This window comes from Pelobates fuscus, chromosome 4 (assembly GCF_036172605.1).
Source record: "Pelobates fuscus isolate aPelFus1 chromosome 4, aPelFus1.pri, whole genome shotgun sequence".
NCBI lineage: Eukaryota > Metazoa > Chordata > Amphibia > Anura > Pelobatidae > Pelobates > Pelobates fuscus.
In genome coordinates this window covers 332,112,559-332,128,666 of record NC_086320.1, presented here as the reverse complement: position 1 = coordinate 332,128,666, position 16,108 = coordinate 332,112,559, and the positions used below count along the sequence as shown (strand labels likewise).

The window sequence follows — 16,108 nt, the reverse complement described above, 5'->3', positions numbered from 1 at the left end:
CCTCACAAATGAGGTGAGCATTTTTTAAGAGCTTGACCTTTTTTAGTATTTGGTAAATAGGAAAACAGTTTGCAAAATAAATGCATTCAGATATTTCCTGCTGATACCAGTTTATATCTTTCGAACATTTGGTAGTTAACCATGTTTTTTTACAGAACAGAAGTATTTCATGTCTAGTTGATCTTTACATCTCTTACACAGATATGTGGTAGAGGTGCCTGTGTTGTAATTGCAGCAAATTATTACTAACTTTGCAACCGATTTCTAAAATGCTTAGTGAAATCTCCCAGTTACACAAAAACAAAAAAAATCATTAAAGGGGAACCATCCCTTTTTTACAAGTTGAAAGCTTATTTGCCTAAATTCCGTGGCATAAATTAGTAATATCAAATCGCAAGTTCTTTTGTGACTTAATAAAATGGATGAATGACTTTTAAACAACTGCTTCCGCATATATTTTGTGGCCTGTTTAAGGGAGGAAGAGGGTTTATAAAACTAATATGAAACTGAACAGGTCATTATTTAAAATAACTTGTGTTATGTTTTCTTCTTAGGGAAGGAGTGTTCTCAAGATGAGAGCACATCGGCAGCCATATTCTCAGTGCAGCTGGATGACTACCTTGGAGGAAAACCTGTCCAGTACAGAGAAATCCAAGGATATGAGTCTAGTGCTTTTGTTGGTTACTTCAAAGGTGGACTTAAATACAAGGTACATTTTCACGATGTTAAAGCCACTGACAGATGAAGTGAATAACGTTGATAACATTGATTATATTGTTAAATGATACCTGTTAAGGGATGGGATATGTTAGGCAGCAGGTGAACAGTCAGTTCTTGAATTGCCTGCGTTGGAAGCAGGAAAAATGGGCAAGTGAAAAGATCTGAGTGACTTTGACAAGGGCCAAATAGTGACATCTAGACAAGTGGGTCAGAGCATCTCCTAAAAGGGCACGTCTTGTGGGAGTGTTCCTGGTATTCAGTGGTCAGCACCTACCACAAGTGGTGCAAGGAACGACCACCAGTGAACCTCCATCATGGACATGGGTGCCCAAGGCGCATTGATGCACATAGGGAGCGAAGACTACCCTGTCTAGTCTGATCACATAGAAGAGCTACTGTAGCTCAACTTCCTGAAAAACATGGCAGGTGGTTTTAATGTTGTCTGTATATATATATATATATATATATATATATTGGTTATGTAAGTCAATGAACAGCTAATAGACTTTCTCTTTATTCATGCATTGATTTGTGTAACTCTAAAACTTAAACAAATGTTCTTTATTAGTATTGATGACATCATTAGTCATTTGCAAAGCTTTATTATGGTTTAGCTTGCCGTCATCATTTTATTAGAATCTAATTTTGACATCACTACTCATCTGTTACTAGCTATTAAAGACTAAATATCTTATCATCAATATATTACAGTTTATTTCCGATGTCACTATGCATGTATTACTAGTTATTACGGGCTAATTCTGACACTCACTATATTATAGTCTAGTTTTGGCATAGGTACCCATTTTGTATAAGTTGGTACTATGTACTTCTTAGCACTACTGTTTGATAACACATTATTTTATCCTATATATGATTCTGTTACTGAAATGTGAGCTTAAAGCACATTCTATTCTATCAGTATCCCAGCCTATCCATTTATTTTTATATATTAATTGCACTCATTTTGTATCAATGTAGGCTGGTGGTGTCGCATCCGGGTTTCAGCATGTAGTGACCAATGACCTTAGTGCAGAGAGACTGCTTCACATCAAAGGAAGAAGAGTGATCAGGGCTACCGAAGTCCCGCTTAGCTGGGCAAGCTTCAACAGTGGGGATTGTTTCATCGTTGATCTGGGAGCTGTAAGTAATCCATTTTTCTATTTACACCTCTAATAAAGTATATTTAGTTGTTGTCACTGAATGACACTTTTTTTTCTGCCTACAAAATTAAAGGGTTACTCCAAAAATCACAAGCACTACAGGACACTTTATGACTATGATGGCAAGTGTATTTGGCGCCATTCCCTGGTAATTGGACAAACCATTTTGCAATGGTTTTTCTTTTATGGGTTCTATGTGGTGCTGAGCTTCTTCTAATTGCAGCCGAATGACTACCGAGGAACAGAGGATACTACTTCTGGCTTATAATGAACATATCTTATCCTAGCACTGATTATTGTAAGGAGGAGAATAGGAGAAGATTTTATTTATTTATTTTATACTTATCGGGCACTTACTCGTAATGACTTTTATGATCTCACAAGTTCTATTTGCTTAAGTTTATATATAGAAAGATTAAGGCTAAACACCGAACTGTGGTTGTATATAATTTTGTTCTCCTGGTCTTAAATAAAACTCCTTTCTATTTGTACTACTCCGTGACACCTTTGGAATTTGATTTTAAATTTAGAGAGATTTGTTCAAAAGGAACAGAAAGCCTTAAAGTGAATGTGACGTCCACTACAGTTTTGAAAAATCAGTTTGCCTTGAGGTGGTAAGGCGTATCTTTTACTGCATAACTTGTCAAAGTATAGAATAGAGATCTATCTCTCTGAAGATTGCCACAAAGTAACACTCACTACCTCCTACAATGCTTAGAATGCAGCAATTATAGAAGTGTCACTTGCATTCAGTGTAGCTGTATACTCAATCAATACCACTGGTTGGGGGCTTTAGGTAGCCTTTAATCCACTGAATCAGTAGGGGTTGTATCAGAAAGTACAGATCTGCTGTGTGTGCAGAGCACCTTGCAAATATATTGCATGTCAGTACATAATGCATTGTACTTGGCAAATCTCTTGTGTAACCTCCTCTCGATTCCACCTAGATGTTGTAGTCCACAATGACAATATAACAAATGGTAGGTATTTAAACTTTTAATGTTACAACCCTATTGATATGTTCCTGTTTAACCTATGTTTTTATAAAGTTTAAAACCTTTTCAGAGATACAATGATGCTTAAAAACACTGAAAGATATAATAAAGATTGCTCTGACCTTTCTCATTTAATATACATTTAGCTTGACAAAGCACCCTCGTAGCAGGTCGAAATGTTGCTGCTCTGTCACATTTTTTTTGACCCAATAAATCTGCCTTTGGTTTGCACACCCTGTGTGCCTGGAGACCATTCTCCTGTTTGCCTGAGCGTTGTGGGATTGCTGGTCCTGCTCCAGTGCACCTGGTGTCAATTGGAATTGAGTGCGGCCCCTTTCTTCATTTGTGTAATCCTTTGGTGTTCCGACATTTTATAATAGTGAATGCTCTACTAATTTTATAACATGACAGGAGGCTTCGTATTTGCTTAAGACTTTCTTTACTTAAGCAAATACTCGCCTCCTGTCATTAATACAATTAAGATTATAGGTACACTAAAGCTAGCATAATCTACAATTCTTAATAATGGCTATTACCAAGAGTAAAACTATGTTGTGAATGAACCTGGGTACTTTGGTTCTTGTTTATAATGGGAGGTTGGACTAATTCTTAAAACTGTTGTCCTAAACAACTTGTTGTTATACAACTTTTAGAGACAGAGCATAGAATTTCAGGCAGCAACAGTTTAAAGGCGTTAAATTCACATTTCTGTGTTTTTGTAACAAACAATGTAGTAGAGGTTGTTGCAAGTTAGAGAAGGAATATATTCAGTTGAGGCATATTAAATCAACAATTACTGGTTGTAGATTGATTTTGTCTTGAGTAGAGGTTGTAGTTTATTTCCATAAGCAAAGTGGTTTGTCCGAGAACAATAACAAATAATCATATTCCAATAAAAAATGCCATGATCGATAGCCGGCTAGACAAGTTATTGTTACGCCTAGGTCAGATTTCAGTAATGAGTCCAAAGAGAGGAGAAACAAGGTGAACTGTTAGTGTAGGACAACTTTCCTGACAGCTTTGCCTTGATGCGACAGGTGATCTTACACTTTAATGGCCATTGGAGTGATACTAAAAACCTCCAGTTATTTAAACTGGACATAGGGATTTGGGATAGGGCGCAAGTAACTTTTTCTTTGTTTTTTATTGTATATATTGGGGCTGACGTGTACTATAGTTATTACTGCCGCCCAGGAGTAGTGGGAGTTTGAGAGGAAGGCTTAATTTTGTGTTAAATGGTTTTTATTTCGTTTACAGTATATGAGCAGACATTTAGCGGGCTTGTAAATTTGGCATGTCAGTTCCTACGCAGAGGCTCAGTCTGTTTCATATCAATAGTTACCCATGTGCCTACGCAGAGGCCAAAGTTAGGTAGGCATTGTGTGATCTTGTTTCAGCGCTTAGTGTGTGTATTAGGTCGTGGTTTGATGTACGAGTTTGCGTGGTATGTCGTGTAAATTGCTGGCACGTGTGAGTTGTGTGGGGGTGACAACGTGGTGTGCTGATGATGTTTTCCTTCTCGTTTCCCGTGTGGAGTAGCGTAGTTGGCCAGTTCCACGTGACTTCTTAATGAGGGTGCGTTGCCTGTAAAGCTGGGTTCTTGCCGTGCGTTTATGTCGCCTGGTGTAACGTTAGGTCTTGGTCCAGTTGGAGTGTTTTGGTATCGTAGTGTTTACGTATAGGCTAAGTATGGCCTGTAAAGGTTTCCTTACATGAGTCTGTGCAGTGGTTGGGTGCGGCCTGACTTTCTGATAGTATCATGTGGCATTGTGTAGTATATGCTATGGTTCTGAATCGACTGCTTAGATTGCGTCAGTTTCTCAGTGGAGTTTCTGGTTAATGTGGGATGGATCGGAAAAATAGCGAGGCCTGTTTGTGTTGCCTCCCTTCTTGTTTCTTAAGTGGAGCGATTTAGTCTGTCAGTCAGTTGTTTTCCCCTGACGGGGGTGCTACGTCGAGGTAGTGGGGTTTATGTTGTACGTTCATGTGTAGTCATGGCCCGTCTGGGTCCGTCGGCAGGACGTGTTGTTGGTAGTGTGTGGTGTGGGAGTCTTCCGTGTCGTGTGTTATCAGGGTTGTCTCGTGTTCGGGGAAAGGCTTAATTTTGTATCTCTTGAGAAACTCAATGCATTCTGTTTTTGTTTGTTTGGGGTTTTGTGCTATTTTTTATTTGGTATTTTAAAAATGCTACAAAGTGAAAGGCTCAATAGAAAGTATTATTAAGTTGTCAATTGGTTATTATTAGCTATGCCACACCTTGGTTTTGATTAGCTAGTTTTACCTGTTGCTTTGCATAGCAGCATAATAAAAGGAGCTTCTGTTAACAGACCAGGCCAGACCAGTTTTGTTTGACCACATTATTTATTAAAAAAATAACTCTATTTTTTTAGGTACCTGTGACAGTAGAGGGATTGCTATAAACAGTTTTATGGATACGTAGGATGGCATGTTGTGTTTGCCCAAGAGCACCAAAACAGTAGTTATAAAGGTCCAAGTCAACATCTACCTTTGTGTTAAGCACTCAACTCCCACCTAGAGCCAGCTGTCATTTGTCTATAAAATACATTAAAATAGATATCTTTTTTACCCCTAATGTTGCCTTGGTTTTTGTGTTCATTTTTGGATATTGTTGACTTTAACCCCTTAATGACCAAACCTCTGGAATAAAAGGGAATCATGACATGTTACACATGTCATGTGTCCTTAAGGGGTTAAACGGGTAGTTTTACAAAAAAAACGAAAACTAAGCATGCTAACTTATGCAAAGGGTTTTTGGAAATTATTAAGAGTTTGACATCTATTTAAGACATCACTGTATAAACAGACCTTTAAAATGTTGTGTTTAATTTGAGCAACGCAGAAATGGAGTAGTGGTCATAGGAGCGCAGTGTGATTTCAGTGTATTTGTAACAGCAGAGTTTTAAATGTCACATCTACTGTGTCTGTCTTAGGGGGCCCAGAGTTGAGGGGATTTAATGTTTATGGTTCCTCTATTTAAGATGTTGTTGTGGGCTGTACATCCTATGAATTTCAGAGTTACAATCCACTACAGACATCTTCGCTGTCCACTAAAGCCAGGGGCACGCAGCTGTACCCTCACACTATAAAGATGCCTGATTACATCAATGTGCCCTGCACTGTACCACTGCTGCCTCTAGCAACAAGTATGTATTGGTACTGCACTCTTTTTGAAAAGTCAGCATTTTATTAACACTCATTTTAAAGGCTATCTAAGGAACACTTTATTATTAATTATTTAACTTTCAGACAGTAAGAAAGGGAATTTCAGGGATAAGGCACATGTTTAATGAAATCACAGGAGCATGAGTGGGGATAGGTTGCAATGAGTCAATGTGTTTACCTGCTGAATAGAATGACCTGAGAATTCATTCTGCACAGTGATATCAGACTTTCCATAGTGTGTGTCATTCGGGTAAAGGCGTTCAATACTTTCTCTAAGTAGTTTAGAGAGAAATTTGCAACAATATTCAGTGATCATTGGAATGGGGTGAACTTATTGGATCTATTTTCCCAGATAGTGAAATGACATTTAACACTGTTGACAATAATGTTGTAATACATAATCTTAAGCCTTGAGGCTTGAATGATAATTTACTATCAGACAGAATTAGACTTATTTACTCTGAAATGTTTTTTGCCGCCTCTACTTCAAGTTTCCATTATTTTGCCCCTTCTATGGTCCTTATTGAAAAAGTTAAACATTCCAAAATGTGTTACTTTATTCAATACAGCATCTTCAAAATAGCAAGAAAAAAAACGTAGATTATTTGTGAACTTAGTAGAAAATGTCTTCCATATTACAAAGTCGATATACATCTAAATGAGAATAATATATAAATATTAGTGCATTTCATAATTAACTCAAATATATCATTACAGCAATTGATCAATTGTTCATGCGCACAAATCAGAGTATATTAATCAGGAGAGAGAATCAGACCTCACTATATATTTACTACTGATGGTTCCTAGTTTGGGGAGTAATAGGAACACTCATTAATTAGAGCCCCCATGACAAAATATGTGCTCAAGCAAAAGAAAATATAAGGGCAAAGAAGCAGTCAAGAAGTGAAAAAGCTTGAAGGACCTTATTTGATGGAGCAGAATCTTTGGACCTTTATTGTGCTGTTGTGAGATGCATTCATTGTGGATTAGGCTCTAGATTCTAATATGTTATTTAGATTTCCATTTAATATAGTAGCCTTGGTGCCTAGATGCAGCTCCTGCAGGCTGACTGCTGTAAGCATTGCTGTTTCTGAGAAATAACAATGCTTACATTTGTCAGTCAGTGCCCCTCAAATAGTAGGCAGAAGTACTTCCTTACAGTATTTACAATCACAGGGAAGTCTTACCTTAGAATAGTATTGTAATGTTTCTCTATGAGAACAATCCTTTTGGTGCAGTACCCCACATCGGTGTTACTCTGTGGCATTGACTGGCCAAGATCCATCTGGGTAATCTCAGCATAAGTTGGATCATTGTCAGTGGCAAGACCAGGACACGCTGTATTGAAGGTGAGCTTAACTTTATAATTTTAGTTCATTGGAGCAGAGAGGGTTCAAGGGAAAGCTGAATCTAAATGGAAATAGAACAAAATTCTCTACGAGAGTTGCAATCTACTCCTATGTGACCAATATAGCAAGTTTAAATGTGTGTGTGTGTATATATATATATATATATATATATATATATATATATATATATATATATATATATTATGGAGTTTGTTTTCACAGAAGTGTGATTGACTTGGAGTTACATTGTGTTGTTCCCTTTTTTTGAGCAGTGTATATATAAACTGTACAAGAGTTCAAATGGTTCATATGTACAGGGCTGCATTTTAGCAACCTGTGGATGATGAAGACTACTGGGCACTCTGCAGAGCTAATTCTTAGAATCAAATAGCAACCTGAATTTCCGTGGTTGATGCCAGCTAACTGTTCCTACAATATGTGGTAAAAATTCACATTTTAAGTTAGTATTTGTATATTCAGGTGGCACTTTTTGATAGCTGTATTTCAAGGGATACCAGCAGATTCTTGCAAAGATCCATAAACAGGGCACTTGATAATTTTTTTTTCGTATTGTTGTCCTGTAAGTGGAAAAAACCTGTCCAAAATAATGCAAAAGATAACCGAGATAATCTCTGTTAGATTTTGTCTCTCCAACATTTCTGTAAAGGGTGAACAACTTTAATTAAACTCTGCAAATGTACATAATAGTATTTTTTGTACCTATCTACAACAGCTTACATGCTAGCTGTACCTCCACATGTATTGCTTATTATTTTAACGGAAACATGTGGCAGTCAAGGGGTTAAGAAATAATCTTGTTTAAATACCATACTAAGGAAGTTATGAATATGAAATGCGAATGTAAGTCATTGACAATGAGGATGTAATATATGCATTTCTGACACTAATCCGTCTCTACAAACGGAACACTCTGCATAATTCATATTGAAATGTGGTTACAATACCCATCATTGTGATATGGTATTGTGAAATAACCTTCTAGTATAATACTATCCCTCATTATCTGAAAAGACCAACATCTCTGCATTTTCATTCGAAAGAATAGTAGCTGCTAATATTGAATAGTTCTTAATGTTTTCATAAGTAACCTTGTAAATGTATTGTGTTGAATGGACTCTCCAGGAAATACTTGACATTCAGTCATTTTATTAATTCCTGGTAATACTTTCTATTAATTAGATCAGGTCCTTAGGTGTTGTAGTTTATTCTGAATTAAGTCATCTAGTCCACATTTTCAAGGTAAATAGAAATATATGTCAATAATAGTATACATTGTATTCTGTCTCCATTGACAATTCTTACAACCAAAACCAGTGTTTCACTAAAACATAGTTTTATGATTGAATTACTTTGCTAAAAAAAAAAGGAAAGGAAAAAACAATTTCACCCTGCAACCCAATCCTCCTTCAGTGTTGTCATTAGAAATATAGAAACTTAGAATGTGACGGCAGATAAGAACCATTCGGCCCGTCTAGACTGCCCAATTTTTCAAATACTTTCATTAGTCTCTGGCCTTATCTTATAGTTAGGATAGCCTTATGCCTATCCCATGCATGCTTAAACTCCTTTACTCTGTTAACCCGTTACCACTTCAGCTGGAAGGCTATTCCATGCATCCACTACCCTCTCAGTAAAGTAATACTTCCTGATATCATTTTTAAACCTTTGCCCCTCTAATTTAAGACTATGCCCTCTTGTTGTGGTAGTTTTTCTTATTTTATATACTCTCCTCCTTTACTGTGTTAATTCCCTTTATGTATTTAAATGTTTCAATCATATCCTCCCGGTCTCGTCTTTCCTCCAAGCTATACATGTTAAGTTCCTTTTCCTGCTGCTTTAGGCCTTGCTGGCTTGTAAAGTGTGTCCCAGATGATAGACTGAGTTGAGGATTTGGAACGAGGTGCTGCCATTGATCCTCTGCCCCCAACATGCTGTGCATGCAGGCAACAAGATGTATTTTATTCACAGAATTAAAGGGACATGCCAGACCCCTAAAGCACTTTGCCTTGCTGAAGTGCATTATAGGTGAAGACTGTGAAACTTTTATAAATTAACCTTATTACACCACCCAAGCTGTAAATCACACAAGCGGTCCTATTACTTCCTTGTTTAACTGAAGATGCAGGCAATTGCTCAGATCGCATGTCTTGCAAAGACTTTTCACTGTACTGCATTGGAAAGACTTGGGTGCTTATGGTGCCTGGAGTAACAAAGGAAAACCGTCACTTCTGAGGATTGTACAATATGCGATTTACATAATCCTATATTTTAGAAACAAGTGTTTGTAAAGTGTGAAAAATAAGGTTAGTGGTAGAAACCCTTATCTCTTTATCATGCAACTGGGTGCCTTCATCTTAGTTCCTTGTCAATCGTTGTTATAAACTCTCTACTTTGCTCTTGGCAGTCAGCATAGAGAAAGCACACAGAGAAGAGGAGAAATCAAACCATGTTTCTATATCATCTCTTCATTTGCTAGGTTTGCTCTGGCTTTGTCTTGTCTGAACCGAATTACGATACCATTTGCTAAATCTCATAAAAAAAAGTCAAAACAAGATTTCAATGTTTTATTCAACGGTGTAAGTTCCAGATAAGGGACTTCTCCTTTTTAAAAAACAAACCATAAAAACTAAGCCAAGCCATATTCAACTGTAATTTCTGTCTCTGCATTCCAGGTGATTTATCAGTGGTGCGGTTCATCGTGCAATAAGTATGAACGCTTCAAGGCTGCACAGGTTGCTAATGGAATTCGTGATAACGAGAGGAAAGGAAGGGCTCAGCTAGTAGTCGTGGAAGAAGGAAGTGAACCAGATGAACTCACCAAGGTATTCCACCGATTGTCATTTACCTGCCTGTAGATATATAGATATATTTTTTGTTAGTTTATGAAAACTGGTTCTGCTTTTAATTATTCCACAGGAAGATCCGCATTACCGATAAACTAAACCTAATAATGAGAATATTTTCATTGTAATCATGGTAAAAGAAGCTTAGTTTTGACTAAATAGTAGCAAATCGCTTTAAGAGTGTGGTTTCCTTTTGGAGATGTGGTTATGTGACTAGGTTCCTCAGAACTAACTAATACGTCTTTAGTAGCATTAAGTGACTGTCTTTCTAAAAAGGACATAAAAAAGCAAGCACAAAAAAAAAAAAACATAAAACTTTCTTTATGGTTGTTAGTTTCATATTTTTAAAGGATCACTAAAGTCAACCAGACCGCTTCAAATCAAGGAAGTTATCTGGGTGCAGTGCTCCTGTCATTTTGCTGACAGCCACTAGAGGTGCTGACGAGGCACTGGCCGATTAAAATTCGGTCACATGACAACCAATTCCACATAGGAAAGAATTGATTCAATGCTTTCCCATGAGGAAGCTCGGATGTGCGAGCGACACTCACCTCGCTTGCTAATCCCCAATTGGATTGGGCATTGGCAGAGGAAGCCAGGACTATTCCGTGATGTCTAGTGAGGCAGAGAAGGAAGCAGAGTGATCACCTGATGCTTCTAGCTCTCTCTCAGAAGTATTGGAGGCAGGGAGTGGATCACCGCAGACCACAAGTAAAAAGTCAAACTGTTCGCCAGCAACATGACTACTTATAGTGTGGGGTGCCAGCGCACTCCTGACACCATAACCACTACTGCACACTGTAGTGGTGATGGTGTTCATACTGTTCCTTTAATCAATACAATTCCATTGTCAGAATCATTACAACTTAAATCAGCCAGCATACACAATATTACACAATGGTTCCATGGCTGGAAAGAAAACTGACTCAGACTGTTTTATATATACAACCATATACTCTTTGTGAATTTGCAGATTTAAAAAATGAATAAATAATGAGTGGTGATTAAATATCACAGAAAATTTACATTTAAGATCATGTGATAGGATAAAAATCGTTAGATGCTCTTGTAAAGAGACATAAACTATTGTTAATACTGTTAATAAAAATAAAGTGTAAAGTCACCCAGACTACATATTCATTTTAAACAAATATGTAGTAGCTTTGCGTGCCATCACAGAATGTTAGAGAATTTACTTGTATCCTGGTACATATACAATGGCAGTGGGTAACCACAAATGAGGTACAGAAACTGAATCCTGCAAATCACGTTCAGACAGTCTTGTTTCTCATAAACATTAAAACCACGGTATTGCTATTATTAATACCGAGTCAACACTTCTGGTGAAAGCCAGTTTGTCTTTACGAACATTTCAAATTAAGCACTGTGTTTGAAGCGGTGGGCTGGCAAGATTTGGTCAGCCAGCAGGGGTTAAGTTGCCCATTTTGCAATTGCGCAAGCTCTCTGTGACAGCCCCCATCCTCAGCATTTGGGAGTATGCCTATACAGTCACCTGCAAATGTTTGTGTTGCTCTGTAGATTCACTTGCCAGTGGGCAGTTGATATTATTACTGATATATTGTGTTCTACATGTAATTTATAAAAATCAACCTCATTAAAACATAATGTGCCTGCTAATTAAAGCTACATTCTTATTTAGCGTAGTTATCTCTATATCGACATTTCAGCTAATGCTTTGGTAAGGGAAGATAAAGTTATAATAAAAGGACAACACAGTATGGGAAATATTGAAATTTGTGGAGGGGGAAGAAACCCAGTGAGAGAAAGATATAGAAGAAAAGGACACAAAATGGCTTATTCACTAAAGTGAGCATTCAAGGTGGATTTCAAATTAAAGGGGAAAATAGTCGAACTGGAAAGCTGGAAATGCCATCTATGCATTCTGTTTCGGCTGCTCTGGCCTTAAATTTTACATGAATTTTTAATCCACTTTAATTCACTTGAGTAATCAGCCCCGTTAGTCAGTTGTACTTCCATTTTGGCTGCTGGGGCCTTACATTTCACTTTGAAGTCCCACATTAGTAAATAACTATAAATAAATAAGTAAATAAAAAAAGGTTTCAAGCACAATACATGGGATCTTCTATTCAGGTAGACATATTCAATATAACTCTTGTAGATGGCGATCTATGTGAGTATTACTTGTTAATATCTATATCAAAAAAATTAACCTGGGATGGTAGGACGAGGGCCTACAATTGGGACTCTCCTTTCAGATTCGAGAAAGTTAACAAGTAGGAAAATAGACAAGTTGAAAATCTCGGCTGACTAACAGTGAGCCTGCTGCAGAGGAGGATTAAGATCCAACAGGGCCCCAGGCTCAGAGTCCTCGTATAAACTGTGGGCCGCCTAACGTTGCCTTGCGGTTAATCCTGTCCTTGGCTGGCTGAGCATAATGATCTCTACAGTGCCAAAGGTAGCCATCACTGCTGTAACTGTTGATTTTGATCTATATACTGCTTAGTTTGACATCTGCTAAAATTACAAGTATTCAATTTGTCATTGAGAAAGGTGTGTGTGTGTGTGTTTGAATCTGTGAGTACGGTGAGTGTATGCAGCTGTGTAAATGCACACAGGTTAAAGATAATTTTGGAAGTGGTTAGGGTAAAGAAGGGTTAAGGTTTTAGAGGGGTTAACATCAGCGTGAGATTACATAGGGTCTATAGTATAAATAACAATAAGAGCTTGAGAGAGGTTAAAGTTGTAGTTCAGGGGCTTTTTAGAATTATTGCGTTTAGGGAAAGAGTGGGATTCAATTTAGCATTTGGGTGCAGGGTGTGTTTTAGGATTATTGAGTTTAGGATTAGAATTGGATTCAATTTAGCACTGGGGTACATAAGATGTTTTGTTTTTAAGAGATGTTAACTATATGATTAAGGGAAAGGGTTTATTTTCAGATTTAGGCATTGAGTGCTGTAGCTTTAAGTGTTATTCACAAAGTACCCACCCTGCTATGTCTTCTGTCATCCTCTAAGATCGATAGTAAAGCTGAATGAGTGGTTACAGAGTGTGCATCACTGAGAGCTCCCCCTGCAATGCATTTCCTATGTGATAGGTTACTAGTAGGCAGATAATCCGGATACTGACCAAGGTCCAGGTACTTATCTCTCCTGACCAGTTTATGTAAGTTCAAATAGGCACAGCATTTGTGCTTAATAAGGCGCCCCTAGTGGTCAGACCCCTCTAGGCAGGTACCTTCTCGGCCTAATGGGAAATCCAGCCCTGGTCATACACCAGGAAATCACAGATTAATTAACATGTTTTGGCCTACATTTGAAATTCATTTGAATTCACATCTATTCACCCTAATAGTTTAATTTGTCTCACAGAAATGCGATACAAAGGTATTTACACACAGTGAGTGGGGCCTGGTTGACATTTTTATTTGTAGAAATTAAAGTAAAAGAAAAATACGTTTTCAGCATGTCTTCCTTACCTAACAGCTGGAATGAATCAATGGTCAATATTAAATTCATGGATTCCCCATTAACTCTAGTCATTGGCCATCGCTGAATTGCTTTTATATGAGACTAACAGGGTGATTCACTGAAGTGAGAAATCAAATTATAGGCCATAATAGCTACATTGGAAAAAATATCTATAAGTCAGTTATGCTTCCAGTTCAGTTACATTGGCCTACTGTGTAAAATTCACATAGAATTCTCATTTAATGGACCACTATAGTGTCAGGAAAACAAACCCGTTTTGCTGACACTATATAATCATTAGGGTCCCGCCACCCTCAGGGCCCCCCCTCCTGCTGGGCTGAAGAAGTTAAAACCCCTTCAGCCACTTCTTTATCCAGCGCCGGGCTCCCCCTCCGACGTCAGCTCCCGAGTGGAGCCGAATGTGCATGCACAGCCAGAGCCCATGCGCATTAAAAACGCCCATAGGAAAGCATTTCATAATGCTTTCCTATGGACGTTCTTCGTGCTCAATGCGATTTTCGCATTTAGCATCGGGGAAGCGCCTCTAGTGGCTGTCAGGAAGACAGCCACTAGAGGCTGGATAAACCCTGCAATGTAAACATAGCAGTTTCTCTAAAATTGCTATGTTTACATCTGAAGGGTTAAAACCTGGGGGACCTAGCACCCAGACCACTTCATTGAGTGAAGTGAATCAACCTGTCATGGGTATAACACAATATGATCTCTGTTCTGCTACTTGAAATCATCTTATTTATTATCACTGCTATTCCATCTAATCAGGCAGATGCTGGCCGTTGATTAATACTTTGCATGCAGACCACATGGTAGATATAAGGAAGTAAGAAAAAATATATAATTTTAGCAAACAGAAAGATAACCGCTAAGCAAACAGAGAAGGCTCTACATCTAGTTCTGAAATTAATGGAATGAAAATTATACTCGATTTAAACATATTTTTACACATCTTCCTATATACATCTACAGTGCTGTGCGTAAGTGTATGTGACAAATGTACTTGGAGTTTGAACTTTGAATTGTTGCAAAGTGAAAATTGAATTGCAAAACTTGAGACCAAAGTAGAGAAAATTTCTCCAACTCCGCTCTAGTCACAAAGTGACTGATTTTAACCTGAATATAATTATGTGTTCACCCATTTTCTCTACTTTTTTCCCACCGCGAATTTGGATTAAATAATAAAATCCTAAAAAGATCTTCATAAATATTTGTTCGTATTTAACTCCTAATTGTAATGTTTATTAATTAAAACATAAATCGATTTACAAAATGTTATCTTCCTTTTATTGCTTAACATTATTATTGATAACATAATTCTAAAACACACTTACGGTAATTAAATAGCATCTTAGGGGTTAGGCTTTTTGATGCTTGTGAGTTTAAAGGGTTATTCCAAGCATCATAACCTCCGTAGTCCGCTCTAGTGGAATATGACCCTGAAATTGTTTAGCAACAATTTGCCCTCTTACCTGGGTGACGTGGGTGCCAGCTCTGCTCTAAAGCAGGGTTGACGACTGGCAACATCTGCAGCACCGCAGGAACCAGGCGCTGATTCCGCCACTCATTCATTGGCTGAGAGTGTCAGCAGATCACTTTGAGCCGGTGTATTGGAATGACTTTAGCCAGTCCTGATCTCTTGTTCCAGGCTGGCTAATGACTCCCTTTTGACGATGGTGGAGGTGGAGTTACACTATACATATAAACTCCAAGCACCATTGTGTCATAGTTCTTGGAGTAACCCTTTTAAGAAGATTAAGGATAATTAGTACAAATAATTTGGGTAATATCACCTTAAGACTAACACGGTTATTCACTAAAGGGAGAATTGAATTTCAAATTATAGGCCAACATAGCTAAATTGAAAAACATTTCAAAGTCAGTAATGATTCCAGTTCTGTTACATTGGCATACTGTCTACGATTCACATTGAATTCTCACCTTAGTGAATAAACCTTTCTTGGATATAACACAATATGAATCATCTTTCTATTTATCACTGCTTTTCCATCTAATCTGGCAGATGCTGGCAGTTAATTAATACTTGGCATACAGAGCACATGGTAGATATAAGGAAGTAGGAACAAATATTGTTTTAGCAAACAAAGACTAACAAACTAACACAAACTAAACACACACCGCACATTGCTGTGAGTTCTGATCCTGTGTAGATCTGTGATACACTCATACACATCACACCTTGATGTGGGTTCTATTTCTGTTTAGTTCTATGATATTCTAACAGACACCAACCATTCTTAGAAAGATAGACGCTGAAAAAAGAATTCAAAGAGGAACAGTGAATTAGGTCTTCGAAAAGAAACAGTCTTTATTGTCGGGGTCTTCACATGTCCCTTCGACTCTACCATA

The 16,108-nt window shown here is 37.7% G+C and overlaps 1 protein-coding gene across 1 annotated transcript in view; it reads left to right on the top strand.

The window, feature by feature from the left end:
- Positions 1-16,108, top strand: part of SCIN (scinderin) — a 97,561-nt gene that overhangs the window by 8,464 nt on the left and 72,989 nt on the right. Inside the window, exons 2-4 of the mRNA XM_063452415.1 lie at positions 555-709; positions 1,702-1,863; positions 10,107-10,256. Of these exons, the coding sequence (XP_063308485.1) occupies positions 555-709; positions 1,702-1,863; positions 10,107-10,256 (467 nt within the window). The remainder of the gene's footprint in view (positions 1-554; positions 710-1,701; positions 1,864-10,106; positions 10,257-16,108) is intronic.